Raw genomic sequence first — 19,592 nt, 5'->3', positions numbered from 1 at the left:
AAATTCTCCATGAGTAGTTTTCAAATGACATTTATAAACAGCAAAATTAAGATCAGAAGAAGGGGAGTTTAGGACTAAAGAAAAGTTAAAAATGGATAACTGACATCCCTACAGTTAACATAATAAAGTTACAAAATGTATGATCCTACCTGACTGTACAAACTTCTTGAGGGCAAGAACCAAGATTTTATCATTTTCTATCATCTTCTCGATCTAACATGATGCTTGGCCCACAAAGTGAGTCTTCTACAAATTTTAATTCAACAGAAATTTTTTGAATTGTTTCCTATGTTCAGAGCCAAGTAACCCGAGACCCCAGATAGGATCTCTGGGATAGTCTTCAGTTGGGGGAAATGCTAGATACTGCGATGGATGGCAATGGAACTTTAGGAGCTGAAACATAGAGTTTAAAGGAAATCAGTAAATATATCAGAGCTGGCTTCTACACCATGTTTATAATCAGGGGGCAGGGTGGTCAGCTCTGGAAAGCCTAAGCATTGGATGGCTGAGGGGAGTTAAGAAATTCAAATAGCAGGCAATTTAAAAAAACTCTTTAAAAGAAATGGCAAATACTAATGCTCATTTCGTATGGATCAACTCTACCTTAATTAACATTAGCACAGGTTCTATGAATATTTGCTACAAGTAAAATATATCTCTTCTGACAGAATTCTGGAAAAATGGTGCATTTCCTAATAGTTTATTATTGTACGTAAAGGGACTTACTTGAGGCTTTATCTCATCGAAATCAGGCATGACTATTAAAAAAGAACACAAGTTTCTGGGAAAATGATTCTAATGGGTCACTTCTTGGAAAGAAAGCTTAATCAGTACTGAAAAAAAAGGGAACATGTTCCAGGATTATGTATGTGACTGAAAGCAAGGAATAGAATGATTAAATTAAAAGGGGAGAAATATAAGCAAGTATTGGATCGATTTCCAACGGAAATACTGTTCAAATGGTGTGGAGGGTCGACTGGGTTTCAGTTTTGTGGATGTGTTTCTTTCCCATACCCTTGCCTGATTTATGACATTTTTGAATGATAGTCACCTAACAAGTTTTTCTTTGATCCTCAAGACTCATGTTTGTCTCCATCTTTATTTAACCAGGTCGTCAATTACTGTAGCGTAAGAAAGATGATGTGGATTCTCTAAGGTAAAGAATTGACCAGCCAGCTTCATGCCCAGAGCAATCAAACCTGATTCTTAGAATCCACGTTCTCAAGTCTGGCTCTTTGTTTAGAGAAAGAAAAAAATGTCAGTAGAGTGGCTTGAGGGAGACAGATCCCCATCCTCACTGAAGACTGATGAGCTGTCTATTACTTAGGATCCTGTTGAGAAATTTGTGAACAATTGAAAGAGTTTATCTGATGACTGACCAGTTGTGAAATTTAGCTCTGAATATTTGATTCTTAAGGTGAAAGGATTAGCTTGGGAATTGTGAGTTTCCATGTGTGGAAAAGGAGGATGTATTCCCTTTACTCTCTTACCACACAAAAATCAACAACCCCAACCTCATGTAACTAAGTAAGAGGGAGAGTCCTCTGCTCAACCAAGTTAACATCCTTCTATTTCTTCCTTTCCCTTCCTCACAATTTTGATATACTTCTTTGGCTGCTCCTGTGTGTGTGTGTGTGTGTGTGTGTGTGTGTGTGTGTGTGTGAAGAGCCTAAAGGCCTCTAATTTTATCTGACATACCTCTCTCATAAAAACATGTCCTGTCTATTCTATCCCGGCACAAAGCAGATGCAGCACAAATGCTAGCTGACTCTGGTCTTCTAAGAGCAGTGATGGGAAATCTGGGCAAAGAATGTGTTGTTTTTGCTAATACTGCTCTGTCAATTTCAGACGATAAAGTGTCAGCTAATTACCCCCTGGGTCCCAGGCTTTCACTGGGGCCTTCTAAAATACACAAAACCAAAGTGAAGGCAGGACACCATTAGCACTACATAATCCAAGCAAACAATAAATGTGTTTACTCTGCCTGGCTACTGACTGCCTGCCTTCCCACCCCACAAGGCAGGTATCTATATATAGGATCTCCTTGTTCACAGGCCTGCAGAGAGGGAGCCTTTCCTTTGCGCATTGCCATCCGTGAATCTCAAAGAAACTTGGGCCCCTGATAGCATGCATCTCCTCCTACTTCAGCTGCTGGTGCTCCTCCCTCTAGGGAAGGCTGCAAGGCACAGGGGTGGCCGCCAGAGTCAGAGTTCTGTTTCTCTTGCGCTCCTACACAGGAATCGCAGAGAGCTCCTCATGGGCAACCACGAGGAAGCAGAGGAGAAGCCAGATCTGTTTGTGGCAGTGCCACACCTGATAGGTGCCAGCACTGCAGGGGAAGGCCAGAGGCAGAGAGAGAAGATGCTGTCCAGGTTTGGCAGATTCTGGAAGAAGCCTGAGAGAGAAGTGCACCCACCCCAGGACTTGGTCAGTGAGTACTTCCCATCTGGGACCCAGGCACTCACTCAGCCAAAGGATGGGATGCAGATGAAGAAATCTCCTCTTCGGGAAGAAGCCAAGAAATTCTGGCACCACTTCATGTTCAGAATGAGTCCAGCTTCTCAGGGGGTCATCTTGCCCATCAAAAGCCATGAAGTGCATCAGGAGACCTGTAGGACAGTGCCCTTCGGCCAGGTATCTGTTCTTGGGGGAGAGGCGATTAGAGTTTGCTGGAAGGAGGTTGACAGCTGGGACAGGTGAAGAATAGGGGAAGAGGCTGCCGGGAGCCTGAGTCTCGAGGAACTCTCAGATTTGTCCTTGGGCGTTCATCATAGGATTTGGCAAAGTATGATCATACTCCAAATTTCCTTCTAACCTTTCCATTGTTTCTCGGTATTCTGGAAATGCTGCGAGAATGGTATGATGGTACTGCCAATATTAGTAATCATTCATATTGATGACACAAAGCTTTGTTTTATAGGGTTTTATTTATTTATTTTATGTTGGGGGTGGTCTATCCTGACAGATAACTGTACCCTTAGGAAACTAGGAATTTAGAGCAATCACCAGAACTTCTCTCTAGCTACGCCTCCACACTCTATTACGACGTGGATGAGTAGGTCGACTCCATCTGTAGATAAGTTGGAATAATTGGACCCCTCCTCAAACACTTCCACACACATGCATGATGGTGTTAATCCCTGTATTTCACACCTGAACTACTTCATAGGTCTATAAATATGTAGAGGTTGTCAGGCAGAAGTTGCCATATCATTTCTAGTATTACCATAGCAAAAAAGATTTTATTTAACTTATTTTCTCCTAAGCTTTTGAAAAATAATCCTGATGTGCAATCACATCCTCTCCTTAGAAACACTTATCTCCTAATTCATGTTGTGTTGGCTGGTTTGTGGTTATCATGATTGATTCCACACTGTTAAGAAGAAGGGGCATTCTAGATCTACTTCCTCCAGTCAGTCCTGGCAACCCCCACACTCCAAATGTTAAATTAAAATTGAGAAATTACATCAGGTCCTTAAACGTGAAGATACTGAACCAAAAGAAACATAGCATAGAGTAAAATTTTACAGTCCAATAATGCTACCCAATTAAGCAGGCAGTGTTACAAGGCAATTGACTGTGCAGGGCAGTTAAGTATTCTGCCTGAAAAGGCAAGGTTATGTAGCAGTAAGTCAAATATCAAATAATAATGACTGCTTTGTTGGCCATGTGCAATTAGAAAATTGCTCCTAATAATCATGCAAATTTCCCTTGAAACTCTTATTTTGAATTCTATTGCTAATTAAATTAAATTTAAGGTGTTTGACTCATTTTGAAGGGCACGTAAAGCTAGATGTATTGGGTTTTGGGAAAGGCAAGGGTGATGTAATGCATGATGATTTACAGGCAGATGTGTTGCAACTTTGTTCCATGCAACTTCCTAGATTTGAATGTACTATAGGCCCTGAAAAAGAGGGTAGAATTAAACTCATGATGTTCTGATCTATTCTCTGAGCAATTGAAAAATATGTATTGAGAATCTATTATGCACGATGCACGGCGAGGAGTAAAAAGATATGGGATATTACTTATATAAGACGGTAGCCATTAGACTTTTTTCATCTCGTGACATCCAGTTAGACAAAATTTCTTAGTTTGGCATTGAAATGTAGAGTAAAATACTTTCATATTAACTTAGGGGCTTCCTAGAGGCTACTGTATTAATTTACTCAATAAAAGAAATTTAGTTGAAGTGGCTCTACGCCCTTATAGATACCATCCAAATATTGTAAAATATCCAAAATTGGAAAGTTTTTGAAATTTTTTTTTTTTGAGGAGATCAGCCCTGTGCTAACATCTGCCAATTCTCCTCTTTTTTTTTGCTGAGGAAGAATGGCCCTGGGCTAACATCTGTGCCCATCTTCCTCCACTTTATACGGGACGCCACCACAGCATGGCTTGCCAAGCAGTGTGTTGGTGCGCGCCCGGGATCGGAACCAGCGAACCCCTGGCCGCCACAGCGGAGTGCCCGCACTTAACCGCTTGCGCCACCGGGCCAGTCCCAGTTTTTCAAATTTTAGTCTAAAATTACCCTTAGACTTACAGTCTATAGCTTTTGCACCATATGTGTTAATGGAATGACTTAAGATAGCTTAATGGAGATGTGTTTGTCTTTCAGACTGTCACCCACGAACACTGTGAGAAAGTAGTTGTACAGAACAACCTTTGCTTTGGGAAATGTGGGTCTGTTCGTTCTCCTGGAGCTGCGCAGCACCCCCACACCTTCTGCTTCCACTGCTCGCCTGCCAAGTTCACCACAATGCACTTGCAGCTGAACTGTACCGGCCTTGCCCCCGTGGTCAAGGTGGTGATGCTGGTGGAGGAGTGCCAGTGCAAGGTGAAGACAGAGCATGAGCATGGACACCTCCTACAGGCAGGCTCCCAGGCAGAATTTCAGGCCCAGGATCCCTTTATCCCAGGATTTTCAACTTAAAAAGCTATCCCACTATTACCTTTGAAAAGCAAAACCACAATAGCAAAGTTGCTGATTATTCGGTCTGGAAATATTTAGTGGGTCTGTAATATTTTAAGGGAAAGGTGGTTTAAAAAGTAGTAAGATGGAACAGTTTAGAGGAAATTGTATTCATCTAGTTATTGGTACACATTTGGGATCTAGCCTTGGCTCTGCCACTAACTGGCCATAGGATGCTAACAAGTTAACAAGTAGAAAAGCTTTCTCCACCTCGAATTTTTCTTCTATATACGAGGGATGTGAACTAAATGATTGCTAAAGTCCTTTGCACTACTATAATGTTCCATGATCTATTGTCTCCAAGTTTTGGTAAAAGTGTTCTATCTGAAGAAGGAAAAGAAATAAACTAGACCATAAAAATGGGCTTTTTTAATAGCTTGTCAAAGCACCAGAAAAAAAGGAGGGGGGGCATATTTTTAGAAAGGATTACTTATACTTGTAGCTGCCTTTGCATCTCAGACAGTGTTTTATTTGACTTCTATCAGATGATTAATGAGTTTCATAGATGTAAGGAGTAAGTTGTTTGGTTACCTCCTTATTTTTGATACTCCTCAAATAAAGTTCTTAATGTTTGGTCTCTGGCTTTGAGGAAGGAATGTTGGTGTTACTTTTAGTGGTTTACATAGGGACCAAGAACAATTATGGGGAAGGAAAAACACATGACCAGTACCAGGGTAGAAGGTCGATCCAGTGATGCTAACAAAAGTGACCAAGGAATTCCAGTAGATGTCAAATTAAACAAAATGCAAATGATTTAAAATTGAAACAATTTACAGCGAAATCCTTTATCCACAGGCATTTTGGATTAGGTAGCAAGTAAGGGTTCTGTGTCTGGAGGACTGTTTTTTACTACTGTATAAACACTTGGTACTACAAATTGTATTCTGCAAACTCCACAATTGCAAGTTCTGAAAATATTCTGAATGCTTTAAGGTATTAAATTGTAGTGTATGAAACATTCTGGGAAATGTCATGGCATTCAATTGTCTTATATTTGTTCTTTATTTGTTTTGTCTGTCTCATAACTGAAGGCACTATCTGGAGGTTACCGAGCTAGAAGGATTTCTGAGATGGCTTCAGAGGCTAATGACAATGGCCCAAGTGTTTCTTCTGACAGTTCAGACAGCTTTCTGTCAAGGACCTTCAATCACTGTCTTTCAGTGATTACGTTTCTCCTGTCTGTATTTATTTGTATGCATATATTGTGCAAAGTGGCTTTCGCTAGCCATATTTCTTTTTTTATAATCATTCTTTAAAAATTCATCTTTAAAAATTATTTTAACTATTTGGATCCCTTTACTTTGAGTATAGACAAAGAAAGCATTTCCCAGAATAATGATTACTTTTTCAAAAAGACATCAATATATTTTAGTTCTATTCCTCTTTAATCACACCTTCTAAACTGGTGTTCCAAAGAAGTGAATGCACTTATATTTAGTGTATATTCTACAACACATCAATGTGATAGAATAAGTGCTACACATATACACACGTGGCATTTACATTAGAATATATTATACCCTTTGGTTGTCAAAGACAACCTAATTGGCCAAAATATGGTCATAAGGATAAAACTGTTAGGTATTAATGATATCCCAGCTGGTCAATATATTTTGGTGCCAAAAGCTATTGAGCAGCTGTCTAGTTTGCAATTGCCTATCCCTGATTATATAAACCTATCTCTGCCAATTGGACTATCTTTATCCTCCTTACACACTTGCAAATCCTTTTTATCTATCCTGCAAATAGACTCACAAGCCCAAGCCCCAAACAAACATCAGTTTTATTCAAACTCAGGTCTTCCCTTCCCTCATATGTGAATTCAAGATGAGACAGCTGATAGTGGTATCAGCTTACATTCATAGTGTAATAGCATGAACCTCACGAAATTGCCCATATTCAACCATTTTTACTTGCAAAAAAAGAAATGTCCAATGGTTCAATATAATACATGGGAGCATAAGAAACTGAGAGGAAACACACAAATATCCCATATCTATTGAGTGCCAGATACTGTGCTGGTCTTTTACGTAAATTATACAATTTATGTAACACATAAATACATAAACTACACAATCTCCTCAAAAATCATATGAGGTGGGTAAATACCCTATTTTATAGACGAGGAAAATAAGCCTTAAAAGGTTTAAACAATTTGCCGAATGTCATTTGGAGCGTATTTTCTACCTGTATTAGAATATCTGCTCATTCATTGTCCATCCATTTTAGATGTAACTCTTCTAGGTCTCTCACCTATAGGCTTCAAAGCTAGTTTCTTTTTACCTCTTGTCAAGCTCTCAGATCGATGTTATGTCTTGAAAGAGAAATCATCCCCAGGTCAGGTTCTCAGCCAAGCATTGCCCTGACTGGAGAGGTGGTCACAGCAGCCCCCTCATCAGCCTTGGTCTCATTTTCCTCCTGTATAAAATAAGACTAATAATAATTACATCAAGATTATTGTGATGATCAAGTGTAGGATAATAGCACATCAGAGAGCTTTAGATCCTGTAAAACTACGAGGGGTTAATTCACTCTTCTCCATTCAGAGTTTCCTTTTTTTTCTTTAATTTATTTTGAGAAATTTAAAAGACGGAAAAGTGAAAAGAATAATAAAACAAACACTCAAATTCTTACCATTAAAACATTTAACATTTTGTCATTTTGTGCTTCTTGTCTATTTTTTTTAAAAGAAATAAACCATTTCACTATAAGTCCACTCTAACCACCGCTCTAAGTCCCATCCCCCAAGTCCCTAACCCCTCAATACCCACCCTACCCCCAAAGATTCTTGTTTATACTTCCAGTACCCTTTTATATTTTTGCAAAGGTACATACACATCCATAAATAATATATAGTGTTATTTTTGTATACATGTTCCTTTATTCAGCAGGTATATATTTGTTCACCAGCTATGTGCAAGATACAGCTCCAGGTGCTGTGAATGTGACAAGCAGACAAATCAGACAAGATCCTGGATCCTGGAGAGCTTACATTCTAGTTGGTGGAGACAAGCAATTTGAAAATCAATCAATTCATCAATCAATCAACTGAAAAGGAGAAGTATCAGATGAATATAAGTCATATGCAAAGAATTAAAATAGAGAAGAGTGCTAGAGACTAGTTACCCTAGATTGAGTAGTTTCCGAAAGAGTGGCATTAAAGCTGTGAGTTTTTAATTACATGCATGATATTCGATATGAATTGTTTTACAGTTATTTTTTTCTCCACACAGGATTCTGGCTTGTTTTTACAATAGTTTTTAGAGGACTTTTTTCTGTATATTTTATCTTTCTTCTAGAAATTTGTCACTAAGTATTCCTACAGAGAACGATTAACTTAGCTTTGATAACTTATTTTTTCAATGTACATAGTCTCTTTAACTTGTCAATTTAATTCCTAATTAAGAATGCCATGTATTCTCTGAATTTTTACAGAGAATTTATTCTATGCAAGACACTGTGCTGAGAACTCTGGGATAATGAAAGATAAATAAAACACATTTCCCACCACCCTGGAGCTTATAATATAGTAGAAGAGTTAATATATGCACATTATAAAGCAATAATAATAGTAATAATAATAAGAGCTACCAATTATTGAGCCCTTACTATGTGTTCAAATGCTTTATAGTCCTCATGTCCTTGAAGCAGACATTTTATACCCATTTTTTGTGGCAATGAGAGTGAATGAATGAACTCAGAGGGGTTCATTCATTCAGTCCACAAATATTTATGATTGTCTGTGTTGAGCCTGGTCACTGTGCTGGGTACAAAGAATATAAATCAATGAATACATGATTATCTAAATATAATTTCTGATGTTAAGAAGTTTACAGTCCAGGAACAAGTAACTAAATGCATTTGCTTCTGTAAAACTAGAACAATGATCCCAACTCCAAATTCAAACACCACTTTCCCTTCCTCAACCCCCAGACAGACAAGGTCAGGTTCACCTCTTACATGGTTTCATGGCTCTGTATGCCTTCACTTCAGCACTCATCTCAGCTTACAATTACACCTTTATTTGTGTCATCGTTAGTCAAATCTTAAGCTCCACGAGAGCAGGGATCACATTGGGTTTCTTTCCCTGTTGTCATCAATGCCTAGGAAAGTGCCCAGCATGCAGTAGGTACTCAAGAACAACTTTTTGTCTGCATAAAGGAAATGATATCAATAGATAGCATATGTTGAAGGTGTATCATGTGTCAGGCCCTGTGCCAAGCACTTCATGTACATCATCTCTTTTAACCCTCATGAAACCCAATGAGGCAGGGAGTACTGTGTTATTTTATAGGTAAGGATGCTGAGGCTTATATAAATTACATAATCTTCCCAAAGTATCACTGCTAAGGAGCAGCAGAGGCTGAATGATTCCAAAGTCCCAGATCTTTCATACAATGCCACATTGCCTCAAGACAGCAAAGACAGAAATATATAAAAATAAACATATATATTTATAGACACACATATATACCTATAGATATGCATATATATACATATACACATGCATATATATACATATACAATCAGAGGTAAACACTTGAGTCATTCACTAGTCTCCTCCTTCTCTGAATCCCAGAGACCATTATTCATGCCTGTCTTAAGGCACTTGTATCAGTGAGGATGCTTTCAACTCAAGTACCAGAAAACACAACTCAGAATATATTAAATTATAAAGGGATATATTATTTCACTATCAAGAAGTCTGGAAGGCAACTAGTTTCCTTGTTGGTCAAGTCATTTCTACCCTTCCATCAAGAACTTGGGTTCCTTCCGTCTTCCTGATCTGTCACTTTCAGTGGGTGCTCTGCGAGCTAAAACTCACCCTCAGTCACAATATGGCTGCTGTAGTTCCAAACATCATGATTCACGGTTCACACACTGATGTCTGTAGTAGCACAAAAGTATTCTCTCACACTTGTGTACCTTTTAAAGAGCTGAATAAAATCAGTTCCATTGAGGATAATTAAACAATGGAACAAAATCTTTGCTCTGACAGCAAGAAGTAAAGAGAAAACGGCTGTTGAGTAGGCAAGCAGCAGTCTCTGCCACAGTTGTTGCTACTTCTTAATTTATGTTATCATTATTTGTTTACCTATCTTATCTTTCTTTCTAGATTGTAAAGTCCTTAACACCAAGTCCTTTATATTATACATGTTTGTTACCCCTCTGTTTCTAATATAATATTTTATGCTTTATATATTATTTTAATATATCATTAAATACATAAATTATTATTTTATATATTATAATATTTATGTTGTAATATGTATATATTTGCATATACATAAACATACACATATACATAAAATGTATAATTTTAATGTTTTATAAGAGATAACTGCTCAATGCATGTAAGCTAAATGAATGAAATTTGGGAGCTGCTCTTGGAAGGATAGGTAGTATTTATAGTGTGGGGAGTTGTGAATGGCAGCCAACAGGTTTTAAGAGCACATTTGGTAGGCAATAGGGAGTTTTTGAAGGTTTTTTTCACAGATTGGAGTAGCTTCAGAGGAGCTCACGAGCCCCTTGAAATGTGCGCAAATACCGTGGGTATGGGCAAACTTCAGGGGAGAAAGGCCAGAACTTTCCTGAGCTTCTCAAAGATTTCCATGAGCCAAAAATCTTATCAATGGGCATAATAAATTGGATGGAGAGAAAGATGGAGGCCAGAAGAGCTGGAAGAAATCTTGGAAATCACTTGCATAAACCTCTTCTGACTAGAACGCAGTAAAGTCAAGTTTCCATTTTAGGAACAGAGCATGAATTCTAAATACACGAGTGGGTCTTCACCTTGTTTAATATAATGATCACATTCAGGAGCTTGCAGTGGTGAAATGGGTGAGTAATAATACCCTGAGCGAAGGAATGGACTTTCCTGTAATACTAGTTTTCCTGAGCCGGGCCCCACTTATCCACCCACACTTCTGGGAGAGAGCTCAGATTTTCATTTTATTGCCTGCCTCCCTCTTATTCTGTTTTGTTCCTTCTCCTTTCCTCCAAAAGAAACAATCACCAGTGACCTACCTGTGGGTGGGGACTTGGGTTAATGTTTTTCAAGGAAATTATCACAACTTCCTCCTGTCTACCAGCTAAGGAAAACACCTCTCTTTATGTCCAATACCCAAAGAACAAGAATTTCCAGTAAGCACTTTTTTATAAGTCACAATTCCATAACTAAAAGGAAACCTGTGTCCTGCCCAAACCTCAGGCAAGAAATAGATGAAAACAATGAATAGACAGGTTTCTCATCTTTGTTGTTAGTGCACTGAGTCAATTTCAACTCCTAGCGCCCCTGTGTCCAGCAGAGCAGAACCCTGCCCGTCTGTTTGCATCATCCTCTCACCTTGCAGCGCTGTATCAGACAATCCTCTGCTGCTATTCATAGGGTTGTCATGGCCAATTTTTTCTGCAAGTGGGTGGCCAGGTCCTTCTTCCTAGTCTGGCTTGTCTGGAAGCTCCACTGAAACCTGTCCAGGATGGGTGACCCTGCTGGTATTTGAGATACTGGTGGCATAGCTTTCAGCCTCACAGCAACACACAGCCCCCACAGCATGACAACTGACAGACACGTGGTATGCTTCCCTGACAGGGAAAGGAACCTGGGCCACGGTCATGAGAGCACTGAATCTTAACCACTAGACCACCAGTCTATTGGCTAGTTCACATTTTACCTCAGCTCAGATAGACCCTAAAAGGATGCCCCCATCAGGAAAAATGGGATCCGTGGGATTTAATAGTGTCCTTGAACATAAAAAAAAGCAGTATACTGGAGTTTTTCAGGACCATGAGAACACAGTATGAACCTATAATTGAAGGGGCTCCCAAATGTGCAGATATCACAAAAAGAGACTTTATGTCCCTCTTCTCCTGATTATTTACAAAGAAGAGTATGAGTCCCGGCATAGCTCTAAGGAAAATTACAAAGCAGGTGGAATTTTCTTTGGGTCTTCTTTTCCTTTCTGCCTATGATCTCACTGTTGAGCTCCCTTCCCTCTCACACCTTCATGTCAGGATATTCAAATAATCTACAATTGCCCAGATTGTAGATTCATCTCTCTGGCCCATTAATGTATTCATCCAGCTAACATCTATGCTGAACCTATTAAGCGTCAGGCACTGTTCTGACTAACTGGGGTACCAAGGTGGTTACGACGGGGTCCTGCTTTGAGGAGACAGAATTTACCTGGCTGGAGAGTCTGGGTTTCATTCTACAGATGACTGCTTCTTAACTTTGGCTGTGTATTAGAATTACTTATAAGTTTTTAAAATATAGAAATTCTATTCCAATGGGTGCAGATAGGGGTTAGGGACAGCCGGCAATAGTCAATATATTTTTAAATCTCCACAAATAATTTCACCACCGGGCCAGATAATGAGGAAGTGGGAGTCACTAAAGAATTCTAATCACAGGAATTCTAAACGCTTGCTAAGATTTCTTCTAGAATGAGAACATCGTGTTGTTCTCCCGGCCCTTCTTGAACCTCCTATTGTTCTCCACTGAAACTCTAAGTTCTTCAAATTTCATTTCTGTGCGATCCATGAATGACTTTACTCCTGCCCAGTTAACGACATTGCATTTTTTGCCCAGAGAAAATAGAGGTGTTTAATTGAGTTGATTTTTCTCCCCCAAATAAGTTGCTGTTTTTATCACACACATATTGCACTTATTCCTCCGTTAACATTTGGCACTGTAATTCAATAACTCTCAAATATTAGTGTGCCTAAAACCTACTTCAGGTGCTCATGAGCAGTGCTGTCTTGGTTGCACGTCCAAGGAGTCTGATTCACTGGGTTTGGTGTATGCCCAGGAATCTGCATTTTCCACTTTTTCGTTATGAAGATTTTCAAACATACAAAAAAATCGAAAAAAATAGTACCAAGAATACCTCTATAGTCTCCACCTTAATTCAATAATTGTTGACATTTGGCCATATTTGCTTTATCTCTCAGTTTGTATGAATGTGTATGTATGTGTATTCACTGCATATTTTTTTTTATCATTGAACCATTTGAAAGTAAATTGCGGATATCATGGCATTTCACCCTTAATACTCCAGCATGCATCTCCCAAGAATGAGGATATTCTCCTACATAATGAGGATAATGATTGTTGATGATAATATCATCATCACCTCTAGGAAAATTAACAATATTTCCAAAATATAATCTAGTCATTTGCATTCTAACCGACATTTTTTGGATCTAGTTCTTTCTGTCAAGTATAGAGGTGGAAATTTCAGACATTATGGTGCCTAATGGAGGAGATCCTTGGGGAGAAAGCAGGACTTACGAGACAACCCAAATAAGTCTCAAGTTAGCTCTGGGCAGATTTCACAGATCAGGACAGACAAATGTCCCATCTTGCCACAATGTCCATTCCACTTGACACAAACCCCAAGAGAAGCCAGACAGGTCATACAGCTCCTAGGATGCACTCCCACACACTGGTTTTAACTCTAAGAAAGGTGAAATGTTCTTTCCTGCCCTGAGAAACTTCAGAGAAAATCCTCCTGCCCTAATTTTTACAATAGAATGTTGACTGATGAGTGTATAAAAAGGCATCTACAGCATTAACTACACACCTAGTTTAAGGGATAAGATTTGCTTCGGCGGAAATGATCAGTTGAATGATTCCCTGTTATGATTAAAGAGTTAAAATTGTGGCCAGCGTCATGCTTCAGGGGAGCTATAAGAAATAGGGATCACGGGAGTTGTAGTGTGTACGTCTGCACACTCTCTAATATTGTCTCCATAAAACAGCATCAGCTGCTGCTGCACACGGAGTAATTTTAACATGCTCTTTTAATATTTATAGTATGCCTGTAAAAGACTTCAGGATGGCAGTTGGTAATTCCCGTGGCAATTAATGAGTGACAGCACAATCGTGATCAGCTTGCTTCAGAAAGCTTCTCTCAGCATGCTGGTATTCACAAATCCAGGTCTGGGGATGATTCCTAGATGCAGGATTTTCTAAACCTAAGGTCGACCCCGTTTCATTATTACCTACATAGTTTTGTAGGGTCTTATCTCCAGGTTCTTCCCAAACAGCAAAAGTGGAATAGGAAAAGGTGAGTGAACAAGGAGGTTGCTTGCTAGAAGAGGTATGAGCTTGGGAGTGACTTTTTGTTTTTGTATGTTCCAGTGAAAGTTAACTCTTGACTAAGAGAGCAAAGAACAAGGATATCTGTGTGCATGTATGTGCGTGTGCATGTCTGTGGTGTGTGCATGTCTAAGTTTGGCAGGTATTGCTGTCCAAAGCAGCACAGGGATTTAATAAACCCAAGACGTGGTTGGTGCATTCTAAGTAGTTGGTCAGTCTTTGACCATTGATCCCACTGAATTCCTCAATTATGTTTGCTTGCCCCTGCTGTTCTCCATCACGGCACTCTGAGCCTGCATTGCCTATGGAATTTTCCCAGGTGTCTCTATTTGCTGTTGCACTCGCGTCAACCACATTTTTACCATCTAAGGCTGAGATTTCCTGCCAGGGCACTGCAGGGTGTCAAAAGGTGAAATATCATGTCACCTAAATTTTTTCCTCTATTAGGTGTAGATACCATGAACACAAAGCAGGTTGTTAAGTTTGTATATTTGGAAACCAACAAAAGTTAATTCTCCCGAGTGTTTTAGACCCATAAGTTATAGCAGAAAATAGTATTTTTATTACCTCTGGCACCTGGTTTTCCTTTGATTATTTTATTCCCCTAGTCAACATTATGTCCCCATGAGCCATGTGGACTGTCTTCTCTCAGCCTCTTCATCTCCTTTCCTGGTGCTGAACACTCCCCTCTTTCCTTTCCCTTTTCGTGAGCTCAGCATCTCCTGTTCTTTTGTCTACATGGAGATGGAAGCCACTGAATTTTAACTCGCAGCTTCTCTCCTACCCCTTCAAAATCTCCCATCCTCTGGCTCTTTTGCTTCTGACTTTGAGAATTAAGTAACTATTTCTTCTCATACAAAAGATAACCCTCCTATTTGGACTCTTGAAACTACGGGGGCTCTTGCCCCACACTTTGTTTAAGCTCCCAGTTCTAACTTGTCTTTCTCTTCTCTATTTTTGTGATCTTGTCTTGGAGACAAACCCTGGTTTCCCCCATCTCCTTTTGCTATTTTCTTTATAATAAAATCTCTCGGTGAAAATCTCACTCAATCTCTCTTCTTCATGCAGAGGTCGGCGTCATCAAAATTGTCCTCTTTTTAATATATCCTTTACATTGAACCAGGACAGAACTTTTCATCATCTTTCTAGACCCATTTTACTGCTGTCTTGGAACTCTGTTAATCCCATTTACTTAAATTAAGCTGTTTTCTAAAAATACTACTCACAAAAATTGTTTTTAAAATCACATTTTCCTTCCGCCTTCTAGCTCCATCCACATTTCTCCAAAGGATGAGGGATGGGGGTGACCTGCACAAAGCATCACTCTCTCCCATGCTGGAAGAGTCAATGTGTGAAACTGCTGAGTCTCATTGCCGAGAATGGCAGCTATTTTATTGTGCCATTGACACAGAAAGGGAGACCTCTTTCCCGAAGAACCTTCCCTGTCTCCTGACAACAGGTGGCTTTCATTATTAAATGGGTTGTTAAAACTTAATGAGTCAAAAACTACCAGGGACAAGCCTATAGCCTGACAAAATCAGATTTACTGCCTTGCAAGGAGGGAGGGCACTTCAGATGAGTGCCACTAGACAAGAAGGACGAGTGAGGCATCTTTTGTCAATTGGCATCCCATGGAAGGATTTTGAAGATGGTCTAAGGGAAGCAGGGATCAGTTTTGGATGGGTTGTTGTTTTGAGGTGGGATTAGGAAATGAGGGAATTAGTTAGGAATTGGGTACTGTCATGAGGTGAAGGTGGCTGAGCAATTGGGTATCCCTAGTAATAAATGAAAATAGCAAGCGGTCTGGGGCATCACTGGTCAGTAATCACCCAAAAGAGAGGTCGTTATGGTAATTTATAACTACTGCATGACCTTGGCAGAAAGAGTGTTTTCTATTAACTTTGAAGCTGGCTTTATCTGTGTCTGTGTTCCCAGCCTGATTAGTGGCAGGGCTTCCTTTCTCTTTTCAGTCCAAGTTGATTTTCATTCTTTCAATTCCAAACAGATTTTAACTCTTTCAGCATCCTGGACTCTAAACTTACCTGATCATTCACGAGAATACATTTCCCAATGGCGCTTAAACAACTGTAAGAATCTCAGGTTCATCTTGAGTTAGCTTAATAGAAACGTCCAGAGCAACCCTAAAAAGTTGAGGTAAACCATGTGGCTTCACCAATAGGTTCCCATTTAGGATATTTAGAACTTTTCCAAATGCCCCACCACTCTGCCTTTTGATGATGCCACTGCCCTAATTGTCTTTCCAGATTAGAGCAGTCTTTACTCCAGAAGCTAATGGCTCCTCATTGGAAATAGCCTTGTACTTGAAGCTCACCATGATTTGACTCTGTTCTACATTTCCAGTCTCTTCTCTATATTGCCATATATTTTGCATTTGAGTCATACCAGATGGACTCTTACTTTCATGTCTCCATGCTTTTGCTTGCACTTTCCCTCATCCTGGAGGGATCTTTTGTCCCAATCAAAATCCTATTCTCACTTTTGCTTCATGCAAGAACCTTTCTCCATGAAGCCACTCCTGAACCACCCTGTTGACACCACTAGCTGCTTCTCTACCACTCTCATAGCGTTTTGCCTGTAACTCTGTCTTGCACTGCTTTTGTTCTGTCTCCTAAGCACACAGCGGTTTTTTAGAGTTATCCTTGATTTTTGAAAAAAAAATTATTTTACCGATTCTCTGTGTCCTAAAGCAAATTCTTAACTTGAAGTTCATGACTGCATTGTGGTCCTCGGGAGGTATGGGAAGGTAGGGCAGCTTGTAAAACTTTATATATAAATATTTATGTACATGTTTATACAATTGCGTGTGTGTACGTGTATTTTGTTGGGAAAAGGGTCCAGAACTTTCATTGGATGCTCAAAGAGATGGGTAAGCCAAAAGGGGTTAAGAACTACTATTAGAATCTTAGACTGTTGTGGAACGGGCACTCTGCCACTCAAACAGATGGGAGAGATGACTATAAGCAACTGAGAAATCATGAATGTGCATCAAATGTGGGTGCTTAGGGCATGGTACCCAGCTGGGCAGGTGGAGAACGCTATCCACCCAAAGCTGCCAAGGGCTATTAGCCAGTCCTGATTAAACTCCACACTGCACTTGCACTGACTTTTGGAAATGGCTAAAATCCAGTCCTCCCAGTCACGGCACAGAAGCAGAGTAGTTGGCTGAGTTTATCCACATAAATGCCCTGACTGTGCCTTTGTTGAGAAGCTAAATTGGCAATGGCAGCAATGCTACTTGTCCTTGTCTACTTTTTCTATTCCCAGAAAAATATTGGTTTGATTAATAATTGTGTTTCAGTCAGTCACAGGCACGATGGAGTAGACTAGAATTCTGGAGGGAAAGAATAGTGCATGACATATATCTTCTCTCCATCCTTACAGTAAATAGAATAGCTTCTCAAAAAGATTACATGATGCCATATCTCCCTACTCTCTCATTATGACACAGATGACTAAGTATATGGGTTGCAATACAATACAGTCTCATTGTAACATTGCAATACTGTATTGCAATATGATACAATAGATGACTTGATCTTCAGTGTAAGGGACAGATAGGCCCCTGATTACACTTCTTAATTCCCCATGCTAAAAGGCTCACGATTTTGAGAATATTTTTCCTGCCACTTCTCTTCTTCCATGCCCTTCTTAGAAAATTCTCTGTGGAACTGATTTGGCTGATAAGAGACAGGTTAACTAACGAAAAAAAAAGGCGTGAAAAAGGCGTACACTTCCAGTTGTCATGTGCATTCACATGTCTATCAACGAATCCTCATTTTGGCACTTGTTGAGATCATTTGCCACAAATTATTCTCTCTCATAAGGGTGTGCTAACAGAGAGCAAAATAATATGCACTTTAGGTACCTGGATTTGGGGGATAAAACTCCACATGTTTCTTCTTCCCCCAAAGTGACCAGTTATCTGTTTTCTTTCTTTCTTTTCAAACAAACCCAGCTACAAAAATCCTACTACATCAAATGCATTATGAAAATCAAAGGTAATTCTTCCAAAAGCAATTGTGACAGCCTTCCAACCTAGCTATACATGAACGGAGGAGCTTATTTCTTAATTTGAAAGGCAATAAAACTTGCATATAGTCAAATCAATCCCTATCATTGAGTTCCTTTGGGAGTAAGAGACAATATTCTAGGTCAGTAATTTTAGAACTTGAGTGTACGTTAGAATCACCTAGAAGGCTTGTTAAAACACATATTGCTGGGCTTCACTGCCAAAGTTTCTAATACAGTAGACCTGGGGTGGAGCTGGAGAATACGGATTTCTCACAAGTCCCCATGTGATATTGATGCTGCCCGTGTGGGAACCACACTTTGATAACCACTCATGTAGGCCTTCAAGGTAATTAACTCAGAAACCAAGGCATAATACGTTTTAAAATACCTAACATGAGGTAACATAAAGACCCAAAATAAGCTACAGTGTGTGTGATGTAAGTGAAGTGGTGAGAGAGAACTCTGGTCTGGCAGGATTTGAGCTGACTCCCAAGTTTGGATAGAATTAAGATCATCAGATTAAAATGTTGATAGAAACCGCATATACCATCCCTCATACACAAATGTATAAATTTTTTCATCTGCCAACTATATCTGACAGTGTTAATAGCTCCACATTTTTGTGTTTCTGTATAAGGATTTGGGAGTCTCTTGGGTCCTTTGGATGTGGGACAGGGTGTCTCCTCTGGATTATCCTTTGATTGGTTTATCCACTCTCTTTCTCCATAGAGGGGGGATCAGAAGTGGAGGTCACCACATTTTCCAGGAGGCCATGGGCTGCCTGCACATTGGGAGTAGGGTCAATGGTACAGCTCTGCGACTATGAGGGGACCTCCATCGGCCTGTTTTCCTGGCCAGCCTCTGTTGAGGGGCGGGCGTGGAGTCCATATTGACAGCAGGGGTGTCCTTTTGTTTGCTTTTCCCTTCTGTGAAACCTCTTTAAGTTAGCAGACGGTTGCTCTTCAAACAAGACGGTATCTTATGTAAAGGTGTTAATATTTGTTGAGTAATATTCAAGATATTGTACTTTTTTTTGTATACGAAGATTTCTTGGGATATTATACAGATTTTTTTTTAAACCAACCACATCACTAGGAAGGGGAAGTAGTATTTGGTCTGCGCTGTTCAAATTGTCCCCCTCTCTGAAAAATTTTTTATCCAGAATGTGCTTGGTATTTTTTATTATTACTCAGTTTTGTTCTCAAAAATCATGTCACTAATTAGTCCTTCCCTAATCTCCTCATTACCTTTAATTGTAGTTGATTTGTGTCTTCCTCTCTCCTTGCCCCCTTCCTCCCTCCCTTCCTTCCCGCCCCATTCCTTCCCTCTCTCTCTCCCCTCTTTTTTTCTGTTATTGTTCATCACGGCATTTAATTATACCTGACATTATATTAGAAATTCATGACGCTCTTTGTTATTCTCTCCTCCAACCAATATTAAAATAAATAGGGGCAGTGACTTTTTTAATGTTTATTTCTGGATCAC

The 19,592-nt window shown here is 39.6% G+C and overlaps 1 protein-coding gene across 1 annotated transcript; it reads left to right on the top strand.

Annotated features, from left to right (window-relative positions):
• The first annotated feature begins 2,080 nt into the window (after positions 1 to 2,080).
• CER1 (cerberus 1, DAN family BMP antagonist) lies at positions 2,081 to 5,932 on the top strand. Its single transcript, XM_058565824.1, has 2 exons — positions 2,081 to 2,634; positions 4,619 to 5,932. Exons 1-2 carry the CDS (start codon positions 2,128 to 2,130, stop codon positions 4,931 to 4,933), a joined length of 822 nt encoding a protein of 273 aa, XP_058421807.1. The 5' UTR covers positions 2,081 to 2,127; the 3' UTR covers positions 4,934 to 5,932.
• Positions 5,933 to 19,592: the final 13,660 nt, after the last annotated feature.

Source organism: Diceros bicornis, chromosome 22, assembly GCF_020826845.1.
Source record: "Diceros bicornis minor isolate mBicDic1 chromosome 22, mDicBic1.mat.cur, whole genome shotgun sequence".
NCBI classification, from domain to species: domain Eukaryota; kingdom Metazoa; phylum Chordata; class Mammalia; order Perissodactyla; family Rhinocerotidae; genus Diceros; species Diceros bicornis.
The sequence above is the reverse complement of the archived record's forward strand: the minus strand, read 5'-3'. Positions and strand labels throughout refer to the sequence as shown.